At 54.1% G+C, this 26294-nt stretch overlaps 7 protein-coding genes across 8 annotated transcripts; 3 read left to right on the forward strand and 4 right to left on the reverse strand.

Moving 5' to 3' along the window:
- Positions 1-609: 609 nt before the first annotated feature.
- Positions 610-4521, reverse strand: CKM354_000579200 (MRX complex DNA-binding subunit; the record flags this gene model as incomplete). The annotated part of the gene is made up of 1 exon (XM_044801080.1): positions 610-4521. The coding sequence occupies one exon, from the start codon at positions 4519-4521 to the stop codon at positions 610-612; it is 3912 nt and encodes a 1303-aa protein (XP_044657015.1).
- Positions 4522-5475: 954 nt separating this feature from the next.
- CKM354_000579300 (uncharacterized protein) lies at positions 5476-7056 on the forward strand (the record flags this gene model as incomplete). Its single annotated transcript, XM_044801081.1, has 1 exon — positions 5476-7056. The coding sequence occupies one exon, from the start codon at positions 5476-5478 to the stop codon at positions 7054-7056; it is 1581 nt and encodes a 526-aa protein (XP_044657016.1).
- Positions 7057-7833: 777 nt separating this feature from the next.
- CKM354_000579400 (uncharacterized protein) lies at positions 7834-9740 on the forward strand (the record flags this gene model as incomplete). The annotated part of the gene is made up of 2 exons (XM_044801082.1): positions 7834-9543; positions 9648-9740. 2 exons carry the CDS (start codon positions 7834-7836, stop codon positions 9738-9740), a joined length of 1803 nt encoding a protein of 600 aa, XP_044657017.1.
- A 1212-nt stretch (positions 9741-10952) lies between these two features.
- Positions 10953-12282, reverse strand: CKM354_000579500 (uncharacterized protein; the record flags this gene model as incomplete). Its single annotated transcript, XM_044801083.1, has 5 exons — positions 10953-10986; positions 11046-11378; positions 11447-11910; positions 11964-12099; positions 12152-12282. The coding sequence occupies 5 exons, from the start codon at positions 12280-12282 to the stop codon at positions 10953-10955; spliced, it is 1098 nt and encodes a 365-aa protein (XP_044657018.1).
- Positions 12283-16360: 4078 nt separating this feature from the next.
- On the reverse strand, positions 16361-21799 carry CKM354_000579600 (uncharacterized protein; the record flags this gene model as incomplete). Of its 2 annotated transcripts, XM_044801084.1 has the most annotated exons (9): positions 16361-16462; positions 16600-16902; positions 17020-17641; positions 17696-17720; positions 17778-18162; positions 18271-19608; positions 19757-19862; positions 20007-20195; positions 20295-21799. In XM_044801084.1, the coding sequence occupies 9 exons, from the start codon at positions 21797-21799 to the stop codon at positions 16361-16363; spliced, it is 4575 nt and encodes a 1524-aa protein (XP_044657019.1). The 2 variants fall into 2 exon arrangements, with proteins under 2 accessions (XP_044657019.1, XP_044657020.1); XM_044801085.1 differs by having other exon boundaries at positions 20007-21799.
- Positions 21800-22730: 931 nt separating this feature from the next.
- CKM354_000579700 (uncharacterized protein) lies at positions 22731-24059 on the reverse strand (the record flags this gene model as incomplete). The annotated part of the gene is made up of 2 exons (XM_044801086.1): positions 22731-23464; positions 23657-24059. 2 exons carry the CDS (start codon positions 24057-24059, stop codon positions 22731-22733), a joined length of 1137 nt encoding a protein of 378 aa, XP_044657021.1.
- Positions 24060-24611: 552 nt separating this feature from the next.
- CKM354_000579800 (uncharacterized protein) lies at positions 24612-25982 on the forward strand (the record flags this gene model as incomplete). The annotated part of the gene is made up of 1 exon (XM_044801087.1): positions 24612-25982. The coding sequence occupies one exon, from the start codon at positions 24612-24614 to the stop codon at positions 25980-25982; it is 1371 nt and encodes a 456-aa protein (XP_044657022.1).
- Positions 25983-26294: the final 312 nt, after the last annotated feature.

The raw sequence follows: 26294 nt of genomic DNA on the forward strand, positions 1-26294 counted from the left end.
GGTTGCTAGCATTGCGGTGGGCGTCTTGGATTAAAAATTTGGCATTTGGCTTCTTATTCCCTGCATCGAATGTGTACAGAGGTGATCACTTACTGGGGAGGAGGAGCATAATAGTGTATACAATGGCAAATTACAAGTGTCGGAATATCGTATGGGCATACTGAGGACTCCTTGTGCCTTGGAAAGTGTGGAAAGTTCATATTATTACTCTACTCACATGTGCCGTGTCAAGGGTGCCACGACGCCAGCGGCATCCTGTTTATACTCTGATTATCTGTAGGTAAGTGCATTATCCGATGCTCAACGCAACGACGGGGTGATGAAGAACGCTGCAGCCGTGCTTTGTAGCAGACCAAATGGCAACGGTGATGCACTCTGCGCGGAAAGAGATGGCGAATTGGCGGCCATGTCGGCGGGATGTGCTGTGTTGGTAAAGACCATCCACATTGTCAGGCGCTTGTTTGAAAATGCAGGTATACTACAGAGAGCTATCGCCATCGTTCTATCGTGCTTGCATGATGATCTCTGCACGATCAGCGCAGCTCGCAATGCTTTAAGCTCTGACACAATTTTCCTTTCCCTCGAAACGCCTCGCTAAGTCTACAAGTCTTACAGCACAGCAGAAATGTTCTGCTTGTCAATAACAGTGTTCTGGTTCTCGTCACGGTAGACGCGCCAGTAGTCGTCCGTGTAGTCGCCACAGTTCATCTGAGTCAAGAACTCCTCATCGTGCGTGATGACGATGAGCTGGAAGTTGCTCTGAGCGCGGCGAATCTTGATGATTTCCGACAAGCTCTGCGCGAGAGCACGGATGTTGTCTGCGTCCAGATTGGTCGTTGGCTCGTCGAGGGCAATCATACCACACGAATGACCAAAGACGTCGGCAAGGGCGAGACGAATGATGATGGAAGCTAGCACCTTCTGGCCAGCCGAGCAACGACCGCGCATGTCCATCTCCATGTCTTGCTTGACCATGACGACACGATAGTTGTAAGACTTGTTGCCTCTCGTAGTGCCATCCACGTTCTCGCTGCGGATGAGCACCGTGTCAACATCAGTGCCCATATATGTTCTGCGCCACAATTCGTCGATGATACGATTGATCTCCTCCATCTTGAGCGTGTGAAACTTCATGATGGCTTTGTCCAGCGCGTTCCAGTAGAGCCCGAGGTCGTTAATGGCCGCCTTTGTCGTTTCCACCAGAATGTGGGCAGTTTGATATTTCTTGCCAGAGTCCTTGTACTCCGAGTTGTACAGGTCGGTCGCTTCCACGAGCTCGCGATCCAGTCCCTTCAATTCTCCGATGACACCTGCCTGGTCAGCAGCCAGATCATTGCGTTTGTCCTGCCATCTCCTCGCTTTGGCGTTCAGGCGCTCTGCATCTGCTTCAGCACCACGTGCCTCGAGCACCTCGATTTCTGCTTCCACAGCTTTCAGCTGTTCGAGGTCGCGGCGGAAACGCAGATTGTCAGATATTTCACGCTTCGAGTCGGCGTAGCGCGTGGCCTGCTGCTCCAGTTCCTTGATATTCTGAGCTACTTTACGCTGCTCCGACAAGATTCGTGCCACGTCTGCCTCTGCAGCATGCTGTGCTTCTTTTGCTTGCGCGAGTTGGTCATCTCCGCCTCGGTCATGATAAGCCTTGATGTCCTGCACGATCGCATTCAGCTTGTTGACAGTAGTGTTCAATTTGTTGGCCTTTTCCTGCTGCTCTCGATCCGCCTCGTCCCCACGGCGAGTGATGTCAGCGTATTTCTCCTGCTGTTGCTCAAGCTCGGACGTGCGAGCCTCTAGCTGAAGGTCAATGTCGCGAATGTTCTTTTGAGCATCTGCCTTCGATGCACGATGTTCCTGCTCTTGTTCGTCCAGTGCTTGTTTCTGCTTCAGATTATACTCAGCTTGACGCAATGCGCCAGTGACTTTGCTGGCTTCGAGCTCGAGCGCACTGATGGCGGCCCTCTTTCTGTCGCGGTTGTTGGTAGCTTCCGTCTGGGCATTGAGTTGTGCTTTACGCTGGACATCGTTGCTCTTGATGTCCGATTGGATGGCTTCCAGTCCCCGAGACAAACCGGCGGATTCCTGCTTTGCGGCCAGCTCTTTGATTTGCTTCTCAAAACTCACGATCTGCTGTGATAAGCCGACGATCCGCTCAATCGTTTTCTTGTGGCTGTTGATGTCGCGCTGCTTCGATTCCTTGTCCTTCACGATAGCCTCTTCACCATTGACCTGTTCGCTCAAATTGGCACGGGATCTCTCAGCCTGGCTGACTTGTTCCTTCAGCTGCGGGATCTCTTTCTCTGTGATCCTCTCCCAGGTGTCTACAAAGCTGCTGGCCTTCTTGGCGTCTTCGAGCTCTTGTAGGCATTCCTTGAGATTCTTCTTGTTCTGCTCTGAATCCACGTACTTCTTTTGCTGTTCTTTGACGGTTTTCAGAAGTGTCTCCAGCTCGTCGGCGTCCACCGAGCGCGCACATGTACGACAGACGTGTTTTTTCTTGGCGTCAGAAATGCAACTCTGCAGATATTCTTGAACTCTTTGGAAGCTCGCCGATTCGCGCTTCAGGCTGTCACAGTCCTCTTCCAGGCCTTCCACCACTTCTGAATACTCCTGTGGAGTACAGTTTGCGAGCTGTTTAATCTTCTGCTCTGCTTTCTTGATTTCATCCTGTTTCTCCTTGAGGCTGTTATTACGCTCGTTGAAAGTGGCGCTGATCGCGTCGTACTGTCTGACGGAAGCGTCGCGTTGGCTCTGAGCCTCCTTGACTTCCGCCATGCTCTTGTCCAAAGCTCGCTGGAAGGCTGTATCGAGTGTCTTTGGCGTCCATCCCTCACCCACAACAGCATTGAGTGATTCCTGGTGAGCTTTGATGATGGTCGCGAGGCTTTGTTCACCACCTTTGAGTTCTTTCTGCACATAATCGAGTTGCGCCGAATCTCCTGCACGCTGAACGGCTTCGCGCTGCTCGTTGTCAAGCTTTTCGCGGGCCTCCTCCAGTCGACGGATTGCCGCAGTTGCCTGCTCGATTTCGGCATCCCAAGTAGCATTGGCCAGGTCGGACTTGGCACTCTGCAACTTTTCTTGAACCTCTTTGAGTTGCGATTCAAGCGTCACTTTTGAGCCCTCGTCGGCAGGAAGGTCATTCTTCGATTGTTGAATCGAGCTGATTTTGCGGTCGTGCGATTCAACTTGTTGGCGATAAGCCGTTTTGCTTGATCGCAAACCCGAGAGCTGCTCATTCAGACTCGTCAACACTTTTTGCTGTTCCTGCACTTTTTCAACCTGTTCAGCACGATGGCGCTCGAATTCAGTCTGCTGATCTCTGGCCTTCTTCGTGATCTCTCGCATGAATGCTGCGGCAGTGGTATCGTCGACGTCTTCGAAGCCGTAGATGCCATGAGTGCGAGCGGCGTCTTGGATCATGCGGTTGCGGTTGTCGACCTGTCGCTCGTTGCTTGATTTCTCCGCCTCGAAGGATCCGCATTCCCGCTCGCGCAGGCTTTGTTGTTTGCGCGCGGTAGTGAGCTCGTCCTCCTTTTCGCCGTAAAGCTCCTTCTTTTCGACAAGCTCTTGCTTGTATACTTCGATCCGCTCCGCATGCTCTCCAAGCATCTTCTGAAGATCTGCTTCGGACTCGTTCATCTCCACAAGATTCTCCCGAAGGATTTTGACACTCTCATCTTTGGTCTGTCGCTCGATGCGCTTGCCGGTCAGTTCTCCCACGATCAGATTGACCTGTCCAAGTTCGTTGTTGACAGCCTCCCATTGGCGCTGAGCCTCGCGAATCTTCTCTTCGAATTCCGCGTTCTGTTCATGCAGTGCATTGCATTGTCGCCGTAGGCGCTCCTCTTGCTGCTTGAGCTTCTTCGCTTTCTCATTATCAGCCTTGGCGTGATCTTCTCCTTGCTTAAGCACAACCAGCTCCTGTCGCTTGTTCTTCTGCAGGATTTTGATGTTCTCAATCGCCTTGGTGTATTTGTAAGCTTCGAAGATCGTGTCGAATATGACCTTCAAGTCCTTGGGTGGAGACATGGGCCAGAGTGAACTCTCTTGGTGGCAAAAGATGACATTCTCCAACACGGCTTTGGAGACACCAAGCATTCGCGGCATGATTGAGTTCATCTCAAAGACACGCGAGCTTATGACATTGCGCTCGCCGCCTTTCTGCATGCGGAGACTGCCTTCGAGTGTCTTGAATGTGCGGCTATCCTTCTTCACGGTTACGGACATGCTTCGAGCACAAACCATGCGATGGCCCTCGATAGATGTAAAGAGAAGTTTAACTTGAGCCATGACTTCTTTCTCGCCGGACATCTTGGGGTCGTGAACAAATGACTGTCCATTTGCACAGTTGGGCGGCAGCTCGCCAGCGGTGACGTACTTGAGGCACTCGATGATGGTCGTTTTGCCAGAGCCGTTGACGCCGACAATGAGGGTGAGCGGTGCCTTGAACTCGATGGCAATGGTGTTCTTGTGGTCAAAGGAGCGGATGCCGCATATCGACAGTTTCTGGATCTTGGACATGGTGGCGTCCTGCTTGATCAGTTCAGCGGCAGAGCTAGATGGTCATCGGTGCGCAGGAGTGGTGAAAAGCAGAGCAGAAAGCCGGGAAAGTGGCTTTCATGGCCCGGAGAAGATGGGAGAAGATGCGGTCGTTCTCCCGCAGCGCGCATCGAGCAGCAAAACTGTTTGTCTCAAAGTGAAGTGCACTTTAGGACGGGAGACGCGGTTCGCGACAGGCAGCAATCGCGTCGACACGTGCCGCAATCCGCAAGTCAATATTTGATTGACCTCCAACAAAACGAATGGACGGATCGCTGTGCCAGCTACATCAACAGCACAGGGCTTTTCCATGCCGCTGGTGCTACTGCATGAGACAGAGACAGAAACACACCAGTAGACGGCTGCCGGCGTGGTGGTCGATGGCACTGCAGATGAACGTCATCGCACGTGGCAATGGAACAACATTGGGGACGCCACGGGGGGAGACTATCACTCTTCCTCCTAGTGTGGGCGAATAGCGTCGTCGCGGTGCGGGCTGGTTGGTCGCAGGCAGAGAAATCACGGCCAGCGTTGCTCGCAGCAGGGCATGAAACCACCCAGCAAAAATCTTGGACCACCGCGCGTACAGAGATCTTCCTTGTCCACGGGCGCCCATAGCGGCCAGCAGCTATAACGTTGCCGTCATCCATCTGCGCCCAAGCCGCTCCGCACTTGCAGGTTGCAGGCTATCGTTGCGCCAGAAACACAGCGCACCTCATGCACGCTGCCGCGCAGATATTCTATCGCCCTATGGTGGAGGAGACTAGCGAGACACAGCACCCGCCAACGGCCTACCACACGGCGACGGAGAGCTCGCCGACGACTCCCCTGCAAACATCGCGAGCGCAAGCGTGGCTTGGACGCACCAGCCTCAGATTGGGATCGCACGATCGAGCCTAGAGGGCGCGGTGCCCACCTCACTGGCGCTGGAGACCGATGTACCCCGGCCAGCACCAGCAGGGCCATGCCGAGATGGCCGGCAGCGGAGCGGTGGATATGGGCATGATGACTGCTGATGCCAGCGGGTTGAATGGCCTCGACATCGATATGAGCCTGCCCATGGACTTGGACCTCGATCTGTCGGGCAACGGCGACCAGTCGTTCAATCCCATCGGCGTCTCTACGGCGCCCGCTCCGGAGACCAACTCCATCATTGCCAGCAATGGCGCGGGCGGCTACACTCCACAAGGCCAGCACCAGCAGCAGGACAGCAACATGTCGGGCGCTGGTGCTGGGCCGCTGCCCACCGGCTTCGGAATGCCACCCCAGTCAAACCAGAGCACCTTGACCGAGTTCACGAAGCGGAGGAATTGGTCGCAAAGGATCATCGAAGAGCTGAAAGACTTCCTACACATCCTCACGCCAGATGGACGGATACTGTACGTCTCGCCGTCTTGCAAGACCATCACCGGCTACGAACCGCATTCCCTTATCGGCAAATTCATTGGAGAATATGTGCACCCAGACGATAGTGGAATATTTATGAGGGAGTTCAACGAGAGTATCGCGAGTGGAAATGCACTTCGCTTCTTCTACCGATTTAAGAAAGACGATGGGACATACATGATATTCGAGTGTGATGGGCATCCACACATATCGCCTGAACCTGCAGGGGCAGCAACTTTTGGACAGACACCAAATGGACAAACCTTGCCAGTAGCAGGCTTATGCCGAGGATTCTTCATGATGGCACGACCGTATCCCACCAAAAATGCTGCTCTGTTGGATTCTTTCCTCGAACATAAGATTGAGAATGAACGACTGATGAGGCGGATCATGGAGCTCAAGGAGGAGGAGAAGGAAGAGACAGCGGAGCAAGAGCGCATGTTCCGGGAGCAGACATCGCAGGCTGGCGCAACACCCTCCCATTCTGGCATGGGAGCCTCACGAGAGCCCGAAAGCGGTGCTTCGGAGGTGCCTGCTAACGCTACGCCCAACTATCAAGGCATGCCACCGCCTGCCAAGCCTCCTATCTCCAATACTGCGCTCACTAGGCAGAACCTGGACAGCGCGCTGTCATCACAGAAGCCCGACAGCATTGCAGACAAGATGTCGCGATACGAAGCGAATAATACCCACTTGGAGAGCATCGAACTATTGACAGGATTACGATATCGCGATGGCGAGCGGAGTCATGGTATCAGTACTGGTGATACCTCACCTGCTTTAATTCGTGGAGATGCCGGAATTGCGATCCTACTGGACCGGGATAGGGAAGGCTCCAAGAAGGAGAAAAAGAAGATGAAGGTTGCCGACGAGTATGTGTGCGCGGATTGCGGTACATTAGACTCGCCGGAATGGCGCAAAGGACCCAAGGGACCCAAGACCCTCTGTAATGCGTGCGGCTTGAGGTGGGCTAAGAAGGAAAAGAAGCGCACGGGAGACGATGTGAAGCCGAACAGTCCTGTCGCCGGTATGGCGGGACAACCACCATTGCCCCATGGTCTGCCTATAGGGTTGACGAGTGCTGGGCAGCCGCCTGGTATGCCAATGCAGCACAGTAGTGCCAGCTCATGAGCTCTACGCCGAGTTTTCAGCCTGGACATATGGGTAATCCTGCGTTGAAGGCACAGTATGATAAGCTGCTCGATCATATGCTTAGCACCTCATTGGCGCCGCGCCACCTATCGCGACTGCCAGACCATCGTAAGGAGGCATCGGCCGTCTCAATCCACAGCTCTAGCCGTAGCAGGTTCACTTACAACCAGGATCAATTTTGGCCATCCGTGCTTACGAGCACAAGACGATCAGCGCTGACATCTACGACTACGCTCGGTCCACCTGTTCGTGCAATTGGGGCATGAGGGACTCGTCGTGATCGAGGTGATACATGGACACAGCACCCAGGAGTATGTGGCACTTGCATAGACGGTCGTGCGTATCGTCAAGCGCAAGACGCCCTTTCCATTCATTCGCGTGGATGGGAGATGACGACCAGATATATTCTTTGTAGCATTTTCGAGCGTATCGGAAGCTTAATTTTTTCAATGTCAAAGGTCGCATAGTTAATCACCTGCATTCTGTCCGTATCATGGCAAAGCGTTATACTGCATCGTGTTTGAGACCCTCTCAGACTTTCCACCCATCCGGCATCTCGTGCCGAGGGCAGGCCGTACCAGGGTCCGGAGCTTTGGTGGAGAGCACATCGATGGTGTGCTTGCTTCTTCTTCTTTTCCTTCCATTAGCCGCATATGCTCAGCATGATAAGATGATGCGGATGCTGTAGCTTCGTGTGAATCATATTCCTGGAACCTGTAGCACCTGGCCTGGTCAACGCGGACAGCGTCACAGACAATGGCGGCTCCGAGACGCCTGGTGCAGCGGCAGCTGTTCAGCACGCGAATAGCTCTCGGTCGAAACAGCAGGGTCGCAGCACGCCGCGCATATGCCACCGAAGAGAAGGATCCCAATGGACGTGAATCATTCAAGGGACAGTTGTACCAGAGCACGCACGAGAGAGTTTTGCGGGAGAAGGAAGAGCAGGCACGATTCGCGCAGCAGCGAGAGCAGCAGAAGGCGGCAAACAGTAGTGGAGTGTGGTTCATACCCATAGTGCTCGCTGTTGGAGCTCTAGGAGGATGGCTCATGGGCAAGCAGACGCCAGCGGAGCCTGTGCCTCACTCGACGTTACCACTCTCGCAGTCGAAAGCACCGAAACACGATATCTCACCCGCGACATTGCAAGCTGCGTGGAGCGACTTCAAGGACATCGTCGGCGAGGAGAACATTTCGACGGAGCAAGCAGATCTCAAATCACACGCGGGTAGTGAGTGGAGCACGCATCATGCACTGGACGATGATGTGCCCTTTGCGGTGGTTCGACCTGAGAGCACGGAAGAAGTTTCTGCTATCATGAAGATCTGTCACAAGCGTCGGATACCTGTTACTGGATATAGCGGAGGCACTTCGCTGGAAGGACATTTTGCTGCCACACGAGGTGGTATCTGTGTCGACTTCAGCCGCATGGACAAGATATTGGCTCTACATAAGGAAGATTTGGACGTGGTCGTGCAGCCGGCAGTAGGCTGGGAGAATCTCAACGAGGAACTCGGCGACCAAGGACTCTTTTTTCCACCTGACCCAGGTCCAGGTGCGATGATTGGAGGCATGGTGGGAACTGGTTGCTCAGGCACAAACGCATACAGATATGGCACGATGAAGGATTGGGTTCTCTCGCTGACTGTCGTGCTGGCTGATGGCACCATCATCAAGACCAAGCAAAGGCCGAGAAAGAGCAGTGCGGGATATGACCTCACCCGAATGTTCATCGGATCCGAAGGCACTCTAGGTCTTGTGACGGAAGCTGTTCTCAAGGTGACCCCCAAGCCACAGAGCACCAACGTGGCGGTGTGCACATTCCCATCCATCCGTTCTGCCGCAGACTGTGTGTTCCGAGTGGTGGGGGCTGGCGTCCCCATTGCGGCCATCGAGATCCTGGACGATGTCCAGATGTGGTGCATTAACCAGGCTGGACAGACTTCACGCCCATGGAAGGAGGTACCGACATTATTCTTCAAATTCGCCGGCACTCCAACAAGCGTGAAAGAGCACATTACCATTGTCAAGGACCTCGCCAAGAAGTCTGGTAGCAAGACGTTTGAGTTCGCGAGATCTCCAGAGGAACAAGCAGAGCTCTGGTCCGCGCGGAAAGAAGCTTTATGGAGTGTCATGGCCCAAAAGAAGAACGATGGCGATCATGTCTGGACCACCGATGTAGCGGTCCCAATCTCTCGCTTACCACAGATCATCGAAGAGACCAAAGATGACATTTCAAAGTCAGGTCTCATCGGCTCCATCGTCGGACACGTCGGTGATGGGAATTTCCACGCCATTATCCTATACAACGACAAAGAGCACGAGATCGCAGAAGAAGTGGTCCACAAAATGGTTAAGCGTGCCATCGAGCTGGAAGGCACCGCAACAGGCGAACATGGAGTCGGGCTCGTTAAGCGCGATTACCTGCAGCATGAAATCGGCATTGAGGCTGTGGATCTGATGCGAAAGGTAGGTTGGAAACTTCCCGTGCACCACCACCACCACTTACGTGCATTACGACGCGAACCGCATAGGCGTGGGCAAAGGCTAACTATTCTACGCGCCAATTACAGATGAAACAATCTTTCGATCCGCTGTGCTTGCTGAATTGCGACAAGATTGTCCGTATCCAGCAGCCAAAGGCAGGTGAGGTCGCCGAGTGGTAGAAGAAAGCGAGAGCACGCACTAGCGCGGCGTATACATATGCCGGTGTCTTGCCTGGCTGACCCGCGCGCGAGTCATGCACATTGTACATACTATACTTGCATACTGTAGACGGAGAATCTGCGGTGCCAGTGCCAAACAAAAGGTAAATTCATCATGCAGCCCTGGGCTAACACGCGCTCGTTGCTTTGCTAGATGCGAAACGTTCGTGCAGCTGTGAGCTGTGGCGTCCGCCTTCCAGGATAGCCCATCGTACCAAGCAAGAATGCTGTCATATGTTCCCATCTTCGCTCCACGCCACGATCTCCTTTGAGGCATATGCCCACAGTTCTCAATTCTATGCATTCATTCCCATACTCTCGGACAGAGAGCGAGTATTCTGCGCTAAATGATAAGATCGCCGGGATGTGGTGGTCGTATTTGCCAAGAATGAATGTCACTGAGTCGAAACTGCTGCTCTCGCCTCCAATCGTGCGCTGTGAAAGCCGAAAGCCGCAATGCCATCCGAACGATTCTAGCAACACTCAACACGACGAGCATCATCGTTGCAAGCCCAGCTCGCTATATCGCCTTCCTCTTGTCATGCATGCTTGAGAAGTGGATAGCGAGCGACATCGCCGCTATTTTCCCACTTTAAACTCAAAAGAAGCTGGCGGCTGTGCCACTTCTGGATTTCCGCCCAACCACAATGAATCAAGTTCGAACTCGATGCCGGTTCAGCCGCGAACGCCTCTCTGCGCTCGTGCAGGTCGCAGTGACATGTCATTACGTGCGCGATTGCTGTGTCATGGTCCAGAACCACGAGGCCCATCGTTGCTTGATCCTGGCAGCCGAGGAACTTCGCTGTATTCGCACCACCAGTGTTTGAAATGGCGCTGCTTGTTGTGAAGTAGGAAGATGCATGACTCCCCGCTAGACTGCACCGTGCAGTCCCTGTCATCGTCCACCGCCGGACCGACCAGGCTTCGAGCGTGCGTGTACTTCCGACCAGCATGGCGAACGCCGTACAGGTACTTCAGAAGCTGCATAAGTAGAATATTTCGACCGACCTCCAACATTTGGGACGAGGGAAGGTCCGGTCGGCGGTGCCTGAGCTTCCCAACGCGGCATCCAAGCTAGCTTTCATCAGCTCATGATGCTGTCTGCTGCATGGCGCAGTCGCAGCGTGGGCAGAGGTCCAATGGGGTGTCAAATAACAACACTAGGATCTGCGACTAGCTCTGCGGACGACGAGCCGTATAGACGTGCCTGCAGGTTGCATCAGCTCCAAGCTTCATTTTTGAGCGCACAAGTCATTTACAACTTACAAAGTGATGTAAAGAGGCAAGGGTTGCCCTTGCACAACCGCCAGCGCTTGAGCACAGATTTGTGCTGCTTGCTCGGGTGGCATTCCGTGATAGCGTGTGAACAGGGCCATGGTGAAGCCGGTGAAGGATTGTGAGTCCTGGTGTCCCATTGCGGTCTGATATGCATGAGCCAGCTTTCTTTCGCGCTTGTCTTTGGTGCCAGCGTTGAAGAGGGGCACCCGGACTCGTTTGTGGCTGACATCCACGAAGCCTGCGTTTTCCAGGAGATCTTCGGTGTCTTCCCGGAAGCGTAGCGATTTCCCAGCTTTGTCGGAGGCCAGGAGCATCCAATACCTGACTCGCGGGTTAGTAATCAGAGGAATGCCACAGAAGGTTGCGATATAGGCTTGAACGTTACTCACCACCAGTTCACCAGATCTGTCGCTTGTGGCGGCATTTGGGGCTCGTTAGTTCGAGGCGTCCAATCGAATTCGATGTGCTCGATCTGGCCTGTGTTGGGCCGCAGTGATCTGAAAGCCTTTGCATACAGATCCTCCCATCTCGGTACGCACCCACACAGCTGGGCCATGTGCACTAGATCGACGGAGGCGTCCTCGATGGCCCAGGTGGGTGCTGTAAAGTCCACAGGCGATCTGAATTGGCAATTGCGGTCCTGTGCAACACCTAGAGGGTTGTCGAGATCGAAGCCGATGATCTGGCAGTCCGGATAGCGTTTGCCTGCCTCGATCATCCAAAACCCGCTACCGAATCCAACGTCCAATACCCGGCGTGGCGGATTCCTGCCAAAGTCGGCGATGTGAAGCTGGCCTGCCATCGCAGTGCCGTAGATCAGGTCGTGAAGGATGTCCAGGCGCTCATGCTCCGTCTGCACACTGCCATCAGTACATGTATCACTGGATAGGGTTAAAAAAGACTGACATCGTCGGCGGGAAACATGTACATGTCCTGGCGGAATCGGTAGTAGACGCGTCCATGTTCGTGGAGCTTCTCAATCGCGTGCGTTTCTCGTGCGGGTTCTGGCCGACTCGATAGCAGAGCATCTATGGGCAATCCTCTGTCTGCGGGTCAGAACAGGTTGCTTCAGATACGGCCTGGGGGCGACTGACCTGGACATTCTCGGTGCATTGTGGGTGGTTTGTTGTGTACTGGGCTGGCGATTGATGGGCACCGGCGCGGCCTGAACGGCGGAATACATTCGACGGGCAGGCGTGGGGGGCGGAGTCAGTTGCGCCGTCATAGAGAAGGGAGGTGCTGGCGACGGCGAGGGAACGACGATGCAAACAGAAACGCGCCTCCCAACATCCACGGCCTCATCGCAGAAAGCAGCAGGCGCGGCTGGCGATGGGCGGAGACAGAAGTACTTAATATTTCGAGAACCGCCTAGCACCCATGTCGGCGCCAGCCAGGAGGGAGAGCTTTTGCCAGGACAAGGTTGCACGCCGCAACGGGACGCAGAAGGGCTTCCCGAGAAAAGCTAAGTCCACACGACGAGTCAACCAGACGATGATGCGCCCGCTTGGCGCGGTTCGTCCGAATCTCTGCTACTGCGCTGTACTGTACCGCTCTGCCCACCCCCCAGCACGCCCGCTGCATGTGCACGTTCGGCGGAGGCAATCTGTGCGCGCCACCGCCGCGCTGTCGGTCGAAACAAAAGCGCTTCGCTCGACGCGCAGGGGCGCCGCTCCGTCAGTCTGGTGCGTCGTCTCGCGCATCCGTCACGGCGTGATCCCAGCGGCTTTGGGTCTCTGGGTGAATTAGAGTGCAGTGGCGTCCAGGCCATTACCACTCTGCTGGGAGTACGCGCCCAAACGAATTGCTGTCAGCGACATGCTGGGCTCCAATGATGGGGGCGCCGATGACCATTTCCCGCGCCGGATGCTCTTTGCCGCCAGGTAAAACTGGCAGCGAAGGAGAATATCCGGACGCGTGCATAACATACATGACTGGAGACTCTGCGGTGCGCGCTTCAGCAGAGCGCGCGGTGGGTGATACAGCATGAACGGTCAGATGCGAGAACTGCCTGCAGGCTTGCTAGACCGTCGTATCGAAGTCCTACTAACGCTGCTGTGCAACCGCTCGCCGGCCTTCAACCGTCCATATGCCGGCCAGCGCATGCAGCCTGGCCCAGTCCTTCTGTGCCATACGGGGCACGCTCTGTTCACATTTGCTAGCTTTGTTTGCTACTCGTTTCTGAGGCACTCCAGAGAGCACGACCACCCACGCACATATCCACTTCTGCCATTCGTGTCACTTCGCCCCGCCTCCCACACCGCTGCAATCCGCAGTGTCGGGCGACGACTTCCACTCTGGAGTGGCGGGTGCGACGGCATCGAACTGATCACCAGTATGTGATGGGCACAAGAATTTCCTACGACTAAAGTTCGGGCGCGTGGGATCTAGTGAAGAAGGCGGGAGAAGCTCATTTGTCCTTTTGTCCCAGCAACCAAGCTGCTGGGACTGCGCCGATGAACGCACGGTTTGAAACCCTGAGGGCGAAAATGGCGTGGCCGTGGCCGAAGTAGTGGCCCGACTCTCAGCTTAGCCCTAGGAGGTAATGGCAATATTGGATTCCGGTATATAACTTTATTGGCTGTAAATATCTCCATGCACACCTGGAGAGGCGAGACGAGCTCAAAGGCTCGGAGATGCAAGGTTCCGAGCAATACGGACGATTTACGACACCAGAGTGCGTAGGACATGTAGTATAAGCCTTTAAAGATATTAACATAGTTCTTCCCGCCGATGAACAAGCTGAAGGCGAGAGCCCCATCCGGATCCCTCGGGCGTGTCCTTTGGCTACATAGATTACAGACATAGTCTAGCGTCTTCCATGCACAGTTATCTGCAGGAGCTCGATTTAGAGCCAGGAGGTGACGTCTGCCCACTTCCATGCACGTGCCAAGACCACAGTCCAGTTCGTCTGACAACCGCACAGTGCGCCGGACGCATATCGTGGTCTCGCATCCGCATTACATGATTGCACGCGGAAATGGACATGCACCGGCTAACATCGCTGCCCAGGCGACGAGCTACGTCCACACCCACGCCACCCACGGAAAACACCATCTCCCATTCACCGCGCGGTCAAAGGACGATGGGGAACCACAAATTGTGTACTCCGTACCGCTTGGATCCGGTGGGAGGGTTTGCGCGGGGTCGGCCTTGATCAAGGACATCTCGATTGTGGACAACTACCTGCATCCCGACAATGGTCCGACCTGGCCAACCAGGCAGCCGGCAGCCCTCTGCGGCGCCGACCTTTCCACTTCCATCTGCAGTGAGATCCGATACTGACTGCGCGCGGGCCACGAGCAAGCGCAGGTCCACCGGGACACGATGCCATGGTATCCTCGACGAGTGTCAGCCTACAGCGTGACCAGCCTGTGCTGCAGACGCGCAGTCGCCAAAACTGCGGCAGACCACCGTGGCTTGCATGCGACACGCGAGGTCTCCCGCATTCGCCGGACTGCATCATGTCGGCCTTCTCACTGCCATTCTTCCATCGCTTCTCCTGCATCGCGAGCATCAAAGTGCTCAGCGAGCGTCCATGCGCTCGCCAACTCCAGCACAGCACAGCCCCCTCGGCAGACAGTCAATTTCCCCAACGCTGGCGGGCGTCAATGCTGTCACTGCATGAACTGGCCGTGTGTGCGAACAGCATTATCCTGCATCGTCCAGCATAGCGACCACGGAAGCTGGCCTAGGTGAGACATACTCATACACAGCAAGCTTTTCGTATCTGTAGGTCTGTCACAATGCGCACAGCCGAGGCCTGCCTTCGGAATATGAACCTTCAACAGCTGTGCTAGCCTCCTCCGAGCCATGCGCATGGTGAGCCTGCTCTAATATACTTAAGCGATGCCAGGCCTGCAGGCCCGGGACAGCTCTTTCCAACTGTTCGGGTTTCTTGACTCGGAAATCGGAATGATTTCGTCTATCATCTCGTGCAGCGCCCGTCCGAATCTGACACACTAGGTATACCATAAATGTGGGCCAAGCTGTAGTTAGCGTCCACCTCTCGATCTATCACAAACGTATGACAACCGTCGCGTTCACGATCGGAAATCCCGTATCCTCCAGGATGCTATGTCTAGCCAGGAGTGTGCTGACAAATGCTTGCGACTTATCCTGCTCACAGACTTAGTTGACCAGGACCGCACACTTTTGATCGCAATGGACACCTCAAACTGGCAAAGGCGTCGTCACCAGCTGGCAGGATTTCTATTACAAGACACGCAACAACAACAATCACGATGCAGTCGAGTACCCGCATGACCCACCAGGCCCTGCGAATTGGGCAGCCGAAGCGATGGGATCTGTGGGATTGTGGCTTCCACGCGAGACACGCTTCTCGTGCACCCAAGCGAAGAATCCACCACATCGGAATTTGTCCTCGTTGGAGAAAAGAGCCAGAGGCAGGCGCCGCCGAATGTTCTATCAACTGCAGCCGGCCCCATTCGGCTATGCGAATCGTCGCCACACGCAGCATAGGCGAGCACGCAAGGCCCACGTACATGACACCGCCAACCGCTGTGCTGGCTCCCGTACTCGCAGGCATACTCCGACTCAGCGTCCACAATTTGACTAACTTAGGTCTTGTAAACTAAAATAAAAAAGTCCTCGCAAACTATGGCCGAAATCTGGACTGCCAATCTCCGACCCGCTAGCTGCTGCGTGTATCGTGAGGGAGTGATCTGTGACCCAGGCAACCGGCACCCGTAGCTATGACAGACCGCGGTTGTGCACGCCCACACACCTACTGTACATATCATAAGCTCGGTCTAGACACTAGGCCCATTCATTGGCACACGCAAGTATCGAACTGTATTGCAAGCTCATGTATACTGCTGATCCCAGCCACCGTGCGTGGAGCTACAGAGAAAGTTCATCGATGTTCATGTTACTCATCTCGAACTTTCTATTACAACAAGTCTATGGCTTTTGTTTCTGTCGCTAATTCCAGATGTCCTGTGCTATGCCGTGCTGTGCAGTGCTCTAATGTTGTTGTATTGGTGAAGTCACATTGGTATCCTCCCGGCGCATGCAAAAAGCTTCTCGCAAGGCCTGTTAGGGCTACTTAACCATTCTGCCTATTCCCCTCACGAAACAGACATCTCCGCGTTGTCATTCAATATGCATGAGGCCTCGTTCCAACATTGGCAGACTTAGTCCCTTGATGCCTGTCTGTACTGTGGTCCAGCTTCTGCTTTGACCTAGGTCAATGAATCTCGTGTGCGCTGATCCAAGCAGGAAATGCAGAAGGGGCACTGTAGATCTGGCTTTTATTTAAGCGCTTCAGTACATCCTCGTCATCGTCATGAATTCGTAGTTCGTGTTGGCATAGGGTATTTGACCAAGAGCTCTTCAATCTTGGGCACGAGCTCAGGGATGCGAAAGGGCTTGCTGACAACGTCATCCTGTACAACCATATCTGTCAGCCGTCTTTGTTCTCTTGCGAAAATGCATGAAGCTAGCGAGTGCGCGTATGCATCTGTTGTGTAGCACTTCCACAACGTTCGGATACACAGCAGCTGCATCATGTGGCGTCACTTACCATTCCCGCATTGAGTGCGGTCTGGATCTGCTCAGACCGCGCATTCGCCGTGACGGCTATTATAGGCACATGGCCGGTTAGTTTGCCTTGTGCTTCGAGTTCTCGAATCTTGCGTGTGCAAGTTAGCCCGTCCATGACTGGCATTTCTTGATCCATGAGGACAACGCCAAGCTCGATTCTGTCTTTTTTGCTTTGACCCTCTCGCCAATAGGTGGACTGCATCAGTTTCTCCAGGGCTTCGCCGCCGTGGTTGGCAACGTGGACCTCGGTGCCGATGTTCTTGAGCTGTTTCTGCAAAACTTTCTATTTGAAGCAAAGAAATTAGCATATGACACGAGAGCAGCGCGACTGCTTTCGACATCCGCAACTAGCAGCGCGGTGCAGACAGCCGTAAGAGCAGTTTCTAGGGTGAGTACCGACCTGGTTCACGAGATTGTCCTCAACAATGAGCACCTTTTTCACCACAGGCTTGGTGTCATTCGCATCGAACTCTCCCTTGCCTTCGGCGACATGGACAGGAGCTCCTTGGGGCAAAACGGCCGAGGGAACAGATTTGCTCCTTGGATTGTGCGCGTGACTTGGTGTTCTTTTGATACCGACCGCTCCGTCGAAATCAACTTTGGGTGGTGAGCTTCTTCGTGCCGCGACGTAGAAAGCGAACGTGGATCCGCATCCAGCTTCACTTTCCACACCGATTTCGCCACCCTGGAGTTCTGTAAGTTCACGACTGATGAAGAGACCAAGTCCAGATCCTCCGTATTGAACGTGTGTGCGCGGGGAAGCCTGTGAGAATCGCATGAACAGTAGCTTCTTTTCCTCGGGAGAAAGGCCGCGACCAGTATCACGTACGGAGAAGTGGATGTACACTTTCTCGCCGTTTCCCCAATCGTTCTCCAGCAACAGATCTCGGCTCTTCTTCCTGGTCGCGAAGTATTTGACTGGGGCATCTGTCCGGTCGCTCGGCCGTTGTATCGACGCTCCGATGGTGACAGTGATGGTTCTACGTTCCTCGGTTCCGGTGAACTTGATCGCGTTAGTGGTGCTAAAATTAAAGATCAGCTGTTATTCTCCTTTGTCCATGTGTGTGGTACCATACAGATTGATCAGCACTTGTAGCACTCCTACACTCAAAGTTAGTTGTCTCTACTATAGCATGGTTGAAGCGTGCCACCACTCACTGCTAGGATCGAAGCGGACCCAGTCCAGATTTAGCTCACGGAAAGATTGGTCGACAACGAACTTCATCTGGATATCGGCAGCCTGCAACTCGCCTTCGTGCATTTTGAGCGCTCTTTGGACCACAGTGAGAGGCTGGGCATCTACGGGCGTAACCAGGAGGAGAGCCGAGTCCAGCTTGCTGAGTGTCAGGATGTCGTCAACGATCCTTTTTTGATGCTGGCTGCAAAGACTGATTGTCTGTGCCGCATCTAAGCAGTTGGCCAGGAGATCGTCTGGTACGACCCGCTCGCCACTTTGGCGAAATTTAGTCAGTGAGCTTGCGATGTCGTCGCTACACTGTAGGATCGCGGATAAAGGATTGCGCATCTCGTGCGAGGTGATGTCCTTGAAATGCAAGTCAGTCTTGATACCAAGTATGATAGCACTTTTGTCAGAGTGGCGCCACAGTGGCACTCTCCGGCGACGGAGGAAAGACGGCTGCGACACACTTACAATGAAGTTTTCCTGTTGCCGCTTCAGCTCCACAGCCTCTTCCATCTTTCTGGTCTGGAGACCTTCGGCCCATTTCTGTTGAGATATATCGGTGATACTTCCGAATATACTCTTCAATTTTCCATCCATGTATTGTTCGGGGAACCCACTGAAGAGCACCCAAGTGTCGCCACTATTGCCGTTACGATTCCTCCATTGCGCCTTGAACCTGAATTCTCTGGAGACAGGTTTTACGTTCGCAACAAGCTCAGTCCAAAGGTCTTTTACTGTCTGCAGATCGTCTGGTTTAACGGCATCCATCCAAGTATCTGCCATATTGGAATTCTTCGGAACTCGGGATATGTCGTACCAAGTGTCGTTGGCGAAAGTAATCTTGCCGTCGCTGTCTGCAATAAACATTCCGACAGGGGCAAACTCGGCCATTCGAGTGAATTTGGTCTCGCTCTCCATGGCTTCCATCGTCCGAGCCGCCAACTGCTCCGAGAGCTCTATGCGATCCAGCGCTGCGAGCTGGGCAGCCTTCTGCCCTCTCCTGATTTCTTCTTCGAATAGGACAACCGAGGCCAGTGAGGTACCCAATTGTCGGCTGAGCAATTGAATGAAAAGACTGTAATCATCGTCGTAAGGCCGCCTTGGATTCACGCCGAGGACCAGGAATCCAAGCACGCTCTCGCCCGTTGTGGGGTGAATCGGGCATACTACCACAGCAGTCACTGGATCGCCGAAGCCTCGGAAATGTAGACCGCTGATCAAGCTCTCGGGCAAGTCACGGCTGCCAACCTCTAGCAACACGGGCTTGTCCGTCTTCATGACCTCGCGGAACACCGGCCCAAAGCCTTCCATTCCAGCACGAAGGTCAATTTGGGTCGGTGTGGCCTGGTGATCATCCGGGAGGCCTAGAGCACCTTCCAGAATACATTGCCGGGATGAGAGGGCCGAGCTTGAGTGCATGCTGCTAGAATCGCTGTCGCTCTCTTCCGTCACCGAATATAGCAGTAAGAAGGGACTGTCGTGTTCGTTGAATTCAAATGATCCGAGCACTTGGGACCAGAAAGACTTGACGTCTCTCGCGGTTGCAGTTCGTTCGCCGATCTCTCGGAGAGTCAACATCCGCCTTTCTGCGATTTTGCGCCTAGTTTTCTCGAATGCTGGGTTGTAAAGCCCCATCACGCTACCGTCGCGGCCTACCATGGGAATGATTGACCACGAGAAATAGCACTCCTCGAGGTGGTCGCTTCTCCGAATGAATAAACAATCGTCGTCCTTCATCGTGGCTTCGCCTGTCAATTTCGCATTTGCAAAGACGTCTTTGACCTCATCCCAGATCTCTGTCCAAGCCTGGAAGCATTCGATTCAAAGTCAGTAAAAGTATCTCCGAGGCATTGTGACAATGCGTATGATTTCGTAGCGAGGATTGTGGCCACTAATGCTATCTTGAAGTCGGAAGAATTGGGTTGGCCTTGCATTGGCGAGCGTGTGTACGTACCTCTCGATAGCTCATTCCCATCAAGCTGGGATGCTTTTGTCCTGCAAGCATAATATACGCCTCGTTGTAGATTGCGATCAAGTCCTCGCCCCAGTACATGGCTGCCCTGATAGTGTTCAAAATAAGGTAAGCATATATCTCAGAAAGCCCCCGCGCTTTGATTACGCCGATGGTCGAGCTGACAATTATAGATCTTACACTAGGATCACAGCGACCGAAAGGAAAGCATGCCTTGAGAAAATGGACTTACGGGTGAGGCGATGCCATAATCAAATTGCACATCTGGCGCAAGTCTGCACTCCAACCTTCGATGGGTCCAAGGCTGGTCGAAGCCCAGTCTATACTTCGAGCAAATTGGATATGGCGCGGCATGCTGTCCGAAATCGGCAACCTCGTCCAATCAAAAAACGGCGCGTCTGAGGGAACGACTGAGATCTGGCTATAAGCGGGAGTAGGGTCAGCGATAGTGGGCTGGCTTGCGGTGTTACACGATACCACGGACATGGCATCAGGCGTAACCATATCGCTCCGTACGTACGTTTTCGCACTTGGGAGCAGCTCTGTAGCACCAGAAAGATCCATGGCTTCTACCGTGAGAGGTAGGGGCGAAGGTGTTAACGAAGTGGCAGCTATTTGCGATTCGATTGTTGACATCACTTCTGTTGACACCGTGCTGTTCGAGCCATCGGAATTCGACGCCTGCTCAACCCCTGCCTGACCGAAGTAGTCGACAGGTTCGCCGGGATTTCTGTTTGGCAGCGTCTCTGCTGGAGGCACGCTTAACCTCAATGCAGCTGCTGACGTGGGCAATGGCGAATTGAAAGCACCGCTGATAAGCCTCAGTCTCTTGCGGAGAGTTGAACAGCTCCATGTCATGCTCGCGAAAGTGAAAGGTGGCAGACACACATTAAGACTTTCGCCATTCACGGCGGCACTCAGTAACCATGACTTGAACTGAAGAAAGGTCCTCGCACCAGGAGACATTTCCGCCGGTGCCATGCCAGAGATCAGTGCCTGTAAGCCTTCATGAGTCCTGAGAGAAGGGTTGGAGAAGAGTAGATGCAACGATCCTGTCCCGTAATTCGTGCTATCACCCAAGTCGATGATAAATGTTGGTCTTTCATCCTGCTCCAATAACTCAATTATGCCAATGGAATTTAGCATGCCAATCGTTCCATTGTAACCTTCTCTACCACCGTGGCTGCTGCTGTCCGGACTATTGCTTCGCTCAGCTACGCGTTCCAAACTGTTCCGAGTGAATGGAGCGCTGGTTGGCCCGTAGCCCGCAGCAGGTGTAGTGACGGTTCCGCGGGCCAAGCTGACCGTCTTCACATGGCTCTCCTCGTTCCGCGCTTTGGACAGCATATCCATGGCTCGTGCCGCAGCCTCTCCGGATGAGAAGCGCGGGAGTAAGGGCCGTGGTCGGGGGCTGTTGCTGAAGAAGAGCGGAGACGGCGGACCGGCAGTCGAGGTGAAGTGGAGAAGATCGAACGTGGTCCCATCAATAGGATGCTTGAACCGCGGCCGAAGCTTCGCTCGTTTGTTGGAAGACTCGTGTGTTTGCCTGTTCTCCGTGGGGGCCGATCGAGGTGCTCGCTTGCGCTTTGAGCCACTCAACAGCCCAACTGCCGCCGGAGTCTGTCGCAGCGAGGGCGGCTGTTCAGCCTCTGGGGTCGTGAATGCGTTGCGTTCGCTCACAACTCTCACAGACGTTGCCGGTCTCCCAGCACTCGTGGCGTCTCTTTGATCAGAGAAAGAATTCCATATCGATGGCGATTCTGTTTCTCCGTGCGGGTCTCCGTTGCCACCGCTTGTATCGCCGTCTACCCGCGCGTCCGTTGAAGGTCCTGATGCAGCAAATGACGCAGCAGCGGCGGTTTCATTGCCCGGGGGCTGGACGTCGCTCAAGTCGAGATACGTGGGAGGGGCCCGTCGGCGAAAAGGTGAAGAGGCGGCGTCTTTCGTGAGGTTCGTCGAGGACTGCGGCTGGCGTTTTGAACTGTCGTTGGAGGTGAACAGGGACGAGTTGCTCGAGTTCTTCATTCCTAGCTCGAGAACATGGCGCGTTCACACTAACGCTTGGCGCTGGGGAGAGCGATCGGTGTAGGTTCGGCTCGGAGGGTGATCTCATTCATGTTGCCATTACGCTTCGGCAACGAGCTCATGGGCTGGTCCAAGGAGGAAATGGAACGGATGTGATGTTGCTGTGCCACCGGCAAGGCGCGAGACAAACCTGCCCGCGTTCGAGTGTTGTTGAGGAGCAGAATGCGGCAGAAGAAGAAAAGAGGATCTGGCACGCGCAAAGCCGATCTGGAGGTGGGATCCGCGAAGCCACAAGCCTAAAGCGGCAAGGCGCGCCTCCGTTGCTGGCACCTTGTGTTTACCAGGGCAGACTCCCAACTGCAGCCTTTGATGGAGGATGATACGATGATGGCCGTGTTTCTCTCAGCCATTGTCCGACTTCTTCACTCTCCTACGCCTCTGCACAGCCAACAATGCCATCGTCCCGCGACCTGCTTAGGCCGGCTGTGGAGCGGGTGAGATCGACATGATCCTTGCCCATCTCCAGGTTAGCGACCGAGCCACAAGCTACAGATGACGTTCTGGAATGTCGATTTTCCGATTTGATCTTGTCAACCCTGCTCGCGCGTGTGCTGTGCGACCAGCGTCTTGCAACGCAATGTCAACAATGAGACTGAAAAGGTACGAGACGTCCATCCTCGGCCACGTTTCGCTGGCCATCAACAGCACATGTCAGCCTTCGTGCCGAGTAACATGGCCGACAGCACAATGACCTGGACGCCCTCAATAATGCGGTACACGGCACTCCCCTCTCTGCCAACCAAACAAGCGCAACGGTTGAGCCCACAACTTTGCTCACACCGTGCAGAAGAAGCTGGGTCCGGCAGGTGAAGTCAAATTTGAGTTACGCTCCAAAGCGTGAAGACCATGTGCTGCGCCTGCCTTCTTTAGCTCACGTCAGTACTCTGCTTTCCCCGTTGCGCACGTCGAGCCAATTGGTATCTTCAAAGCTAAGTAACACTTTGTCTTCTTCGCTGTATTCTTCGCTGGGACGGTTGTCTTGCCGCCGTTCTCGCTCTTCCTGGAGAGCATCCTGCACGCTCTTGACGTCGCGCTTGATAAAGAAGCCAACAAGCCCTCTGCCCGTTTTGACTTCGTCATGCGTTCCGACCCAATACTTGCTCTTCAATATTCGTTGAGCCTTGAGACCATTGTACACTCCTAGGTTCAATTGCAGAGCTGTCCGACCCCAGCTTGCCAGACGGACGTTGTGCAGTCCATGCAGGAACGCCAGTGTCGTTATCGGCGGAACAGCATTAGGCACCACTTTCAGATCTTCGCTATCGACACCATGTGGAGTGTAAATTATAGCCTCTGCATCATCTTCGTCGTCCTCTGTCTCTAAGACGTGGTTGCTATGCTTCCGCGTGCTATCATCCCTTGGTGGTCCTGTACCGATGGCGTGCCCGCTATCCCAGGTGATCATAATCGCACTGTGGTAGTAAAGTGCATCGCTGGGAGACATTATTCGACTGATTCCGATCCAGGTCGGTAGAGGAGGGACACTGAAGGTTCTCCAATCACGGTTGCCGTTCGCGCCAAACGCACTGAGTGGAATGACCGTACGAAAGTGCTTCCAGCCATTGATTAATTTGGCTGCCTCCACAGCAGCAAATACTGGCACATCTGCATGCAGTTCTATGAGAGTCTCTTTATGACAATGATCTGCAGGTGGCGTGAATCGGTCAGTCGCGTACATCCGGAGATTCATCTTCGGTCAGGCATGCACTTACCCGTGACTAAAAGCAATAGGTGTAAGCGATAGTCACCGTCTCACATGGTGGTGGGGGCAGGGCTACCACCTATCACTTTACTTACATTCATGGCTGATGGTAACAGCATCGATCAACGTTGCTTCTCTGTTCAGTGCCTCCTCAACATCCACCGCCTTGTTTCTGCCCACATATTCGTTGTAGGCTAGCAGCTCAATTTCAAATATGACTTCTTCCAGTTCTGCGATCGTCTGTACGGCACTTTCAGTTGCGTGGAATTGTTGTGAAAACCAGCTAGCAACATCGCTTTGTCCGCCCTTCAACCATGGATCGACCAGTATGTTAAAATACGATCGCACTCCTCGCCTCACGGCAACATCAGGTCGTGGTAGCTGTATCAGCCAGCTCGAATCATCATTGAGATGATGCAGCAGTGGTCGTCGACTTGAGAGGGCGTCGCGAACAGCGCGTCGTAGATCAGCCTGTAATTGAGCTGAAGGTCCGTCCATGCTACATGTAGTCGGGATCGCATCTATTTGTTTGGTGTCGTGAGGCTCTGGAAGCTCTGTGCTGATGGTGTTGATGATGTCGTTGTGCATCGAATTGCAGCGGCAACCTCGATGGGAAAGCTCCGGCAGTGGGTGCGCCCGCGTGCCCGAAACCTTGGAGGCCAGCGTTGCGCCCCCACCACTTGACGGCATCAACCCTGAAACAGTTGGGCATCGAACTATATCAAACGACCTATATGAGATCCTGGCAAGCACCTACTTTATGCTGATACCTTCATTAGCTGTTGTGCTCTCGCCGCTCACCTAAGTCGCCGCTGGACCAAACGCGGTGTAGATCACTGGGACGACTTTTCGTACTGCGTGTCTCTGGACTCGCGAAGGCCATGCTCTGAGGACAGCGACCCAGAGTTCTAGGAAACGCCGAAAAGGGCTCACCGGAGAAGGCAATACCAGTGTGAACACCAGGTCTGCAGGCCTAAGTACAGTTCCTGGACTATTCAAACGACGCAAACAGCCCCGCCTGCTCTTGCTATTCAGAGCGGCAATTTCACAATGAGCGAGAAGAACGAATATCAACCTCCGCCTGGTCCTCCTCCAAGCTATAGGAGGACCCAATCAGGCTATGAAGGGCTCAACCAGCAGTTGCAAGCGCAGCAGCAGCAGCAGCAGCAGCAGCAGCAGCAGCAGCAGCAGCAGCAACGAGATGGCATCAGTCAAGCGCAGCGATCTTCTTGGAGCATCGGCGGAGGGCCCAGCAATCAGACGCTTGCGTCCAATAATCCCTATAACAACGCGCATCTACACGTGCCACCCACTCAACGCCCGTCCACGGTAAATGTCCCGCCTACCTCTGAACAGTTCCAACCACCTCCGGGGCCCCCGCCTGGACACCAAGGATATCAAGGACATCAAAATCGCGAAAAAAGCCAAGATGTGGACACCCCGATGTCAGATGATCAATACGAGCCGCCGCAAGGTCCTCCGCCAAGTCACAGCTCGAGAGGGCCACCTTCGAGTAGTGCGACGCCCAATTTGCCTACACCAAGCAGCGAACCAGATCAGCCTCCGCCTGAATACGATCCTTGGACCGGGCCTGACAACAGCTTGCAGCTTCCGCCGTCATTCGCTGCGGCCAACGCACAAAATACCCGCAGTCCCACGACCAACGCCGACTACGATGACGCTGCACGCGCACATGCCTGGTGTAGAAGTCACCCTCTGTGGCCCGCACAAGACTATGACGGCAGTGTCATAGAACGAATACAATCTGGAGACCTGCGACTCACCTGTCCACCGAACACGACAGATGTCACACAGTACAATCCGTCTATGGGCCGAAGCTACGTTCGCACTTCGGAAGGGATAAGCGATACTATCATGCTATCAGATGTCCCTATCTACTCGGCCAACAGGCAATCACCACTCAGTACTGGGCAGCCGCATACTCTCTACTTCGAGCTGAAAGTCATGGCCATGGGAGACCGTTATGGTACAGGCAAGAACATCGAATCCGGTATCGCGATAGGCTTCGCTGCTGCACCGTACCCTGCCTGGCGTCTTCCCGGATGGCACCGAGGATCTCTCGGTGTTCACGGCGACGATGGAAGAAGGTACATTGACAACAGCTACGGAGGCATCGAATTCACCGGACCTTTCAAGAAAGATGACGTGGTAGGTATCGGCATGACTTTCAAACCCCCTGTCCACGGAGACCGTGTGAGCATGAGGTGCGACGTCTTCTTCACGAGGAATGGAAAGCGAGAGAATGGGTGGGATCTACACGAGGAACGCCCAATCGACAACGATGCGGGCGATATCATTGGTCTCGAGGGCGAGCATGATCTTCTTGCAGCTGTTGGCGTTTTTGGAAGTGTCGAATTTGAAGCTGTCTTCCGGAGTGAGGAATGGCTTTTCAAGGGCTAAATTGGTCGCTGATCAGAAGCATGCTGCTGTCTAAAATCGGCCTATCGTGGCTAATGAAGCGAGACCTGATGGAAAGGCTGAGCCCGTTTGCCTGGGATATCAAGTCTTCAGATAGTAGATTTGTCTTCTACCTGCTCTGATACCGACACGTGAATCTCGATTCCTACTTTCCAATTCGTTGTCGACTGAGCTCATCACGTTCACTTGCGTGTGCCAAATTCCAAGCCTTGCGCTTGGCCTGACATGAGCATGTCTTGTGACTCCTTCGAACGCGTTCGTACGTCGTTCCGCAAGATGAGCACCTGCTGAAGG

The sequence above is a fragment of the Cercospora kikuchii genome (assembly GCF_019650295.1).
Source record: "Cercospora kikuchii DNA, contig_00003, whole genome shotgun sequence".
Lineage (NCBI taxonomy): Eukaryota > Fungi > Ascomycota > Dothideomycetes > Mycosphaerellales > Mycosphaerellaceae > Cercospora > Cercospora kikuchii.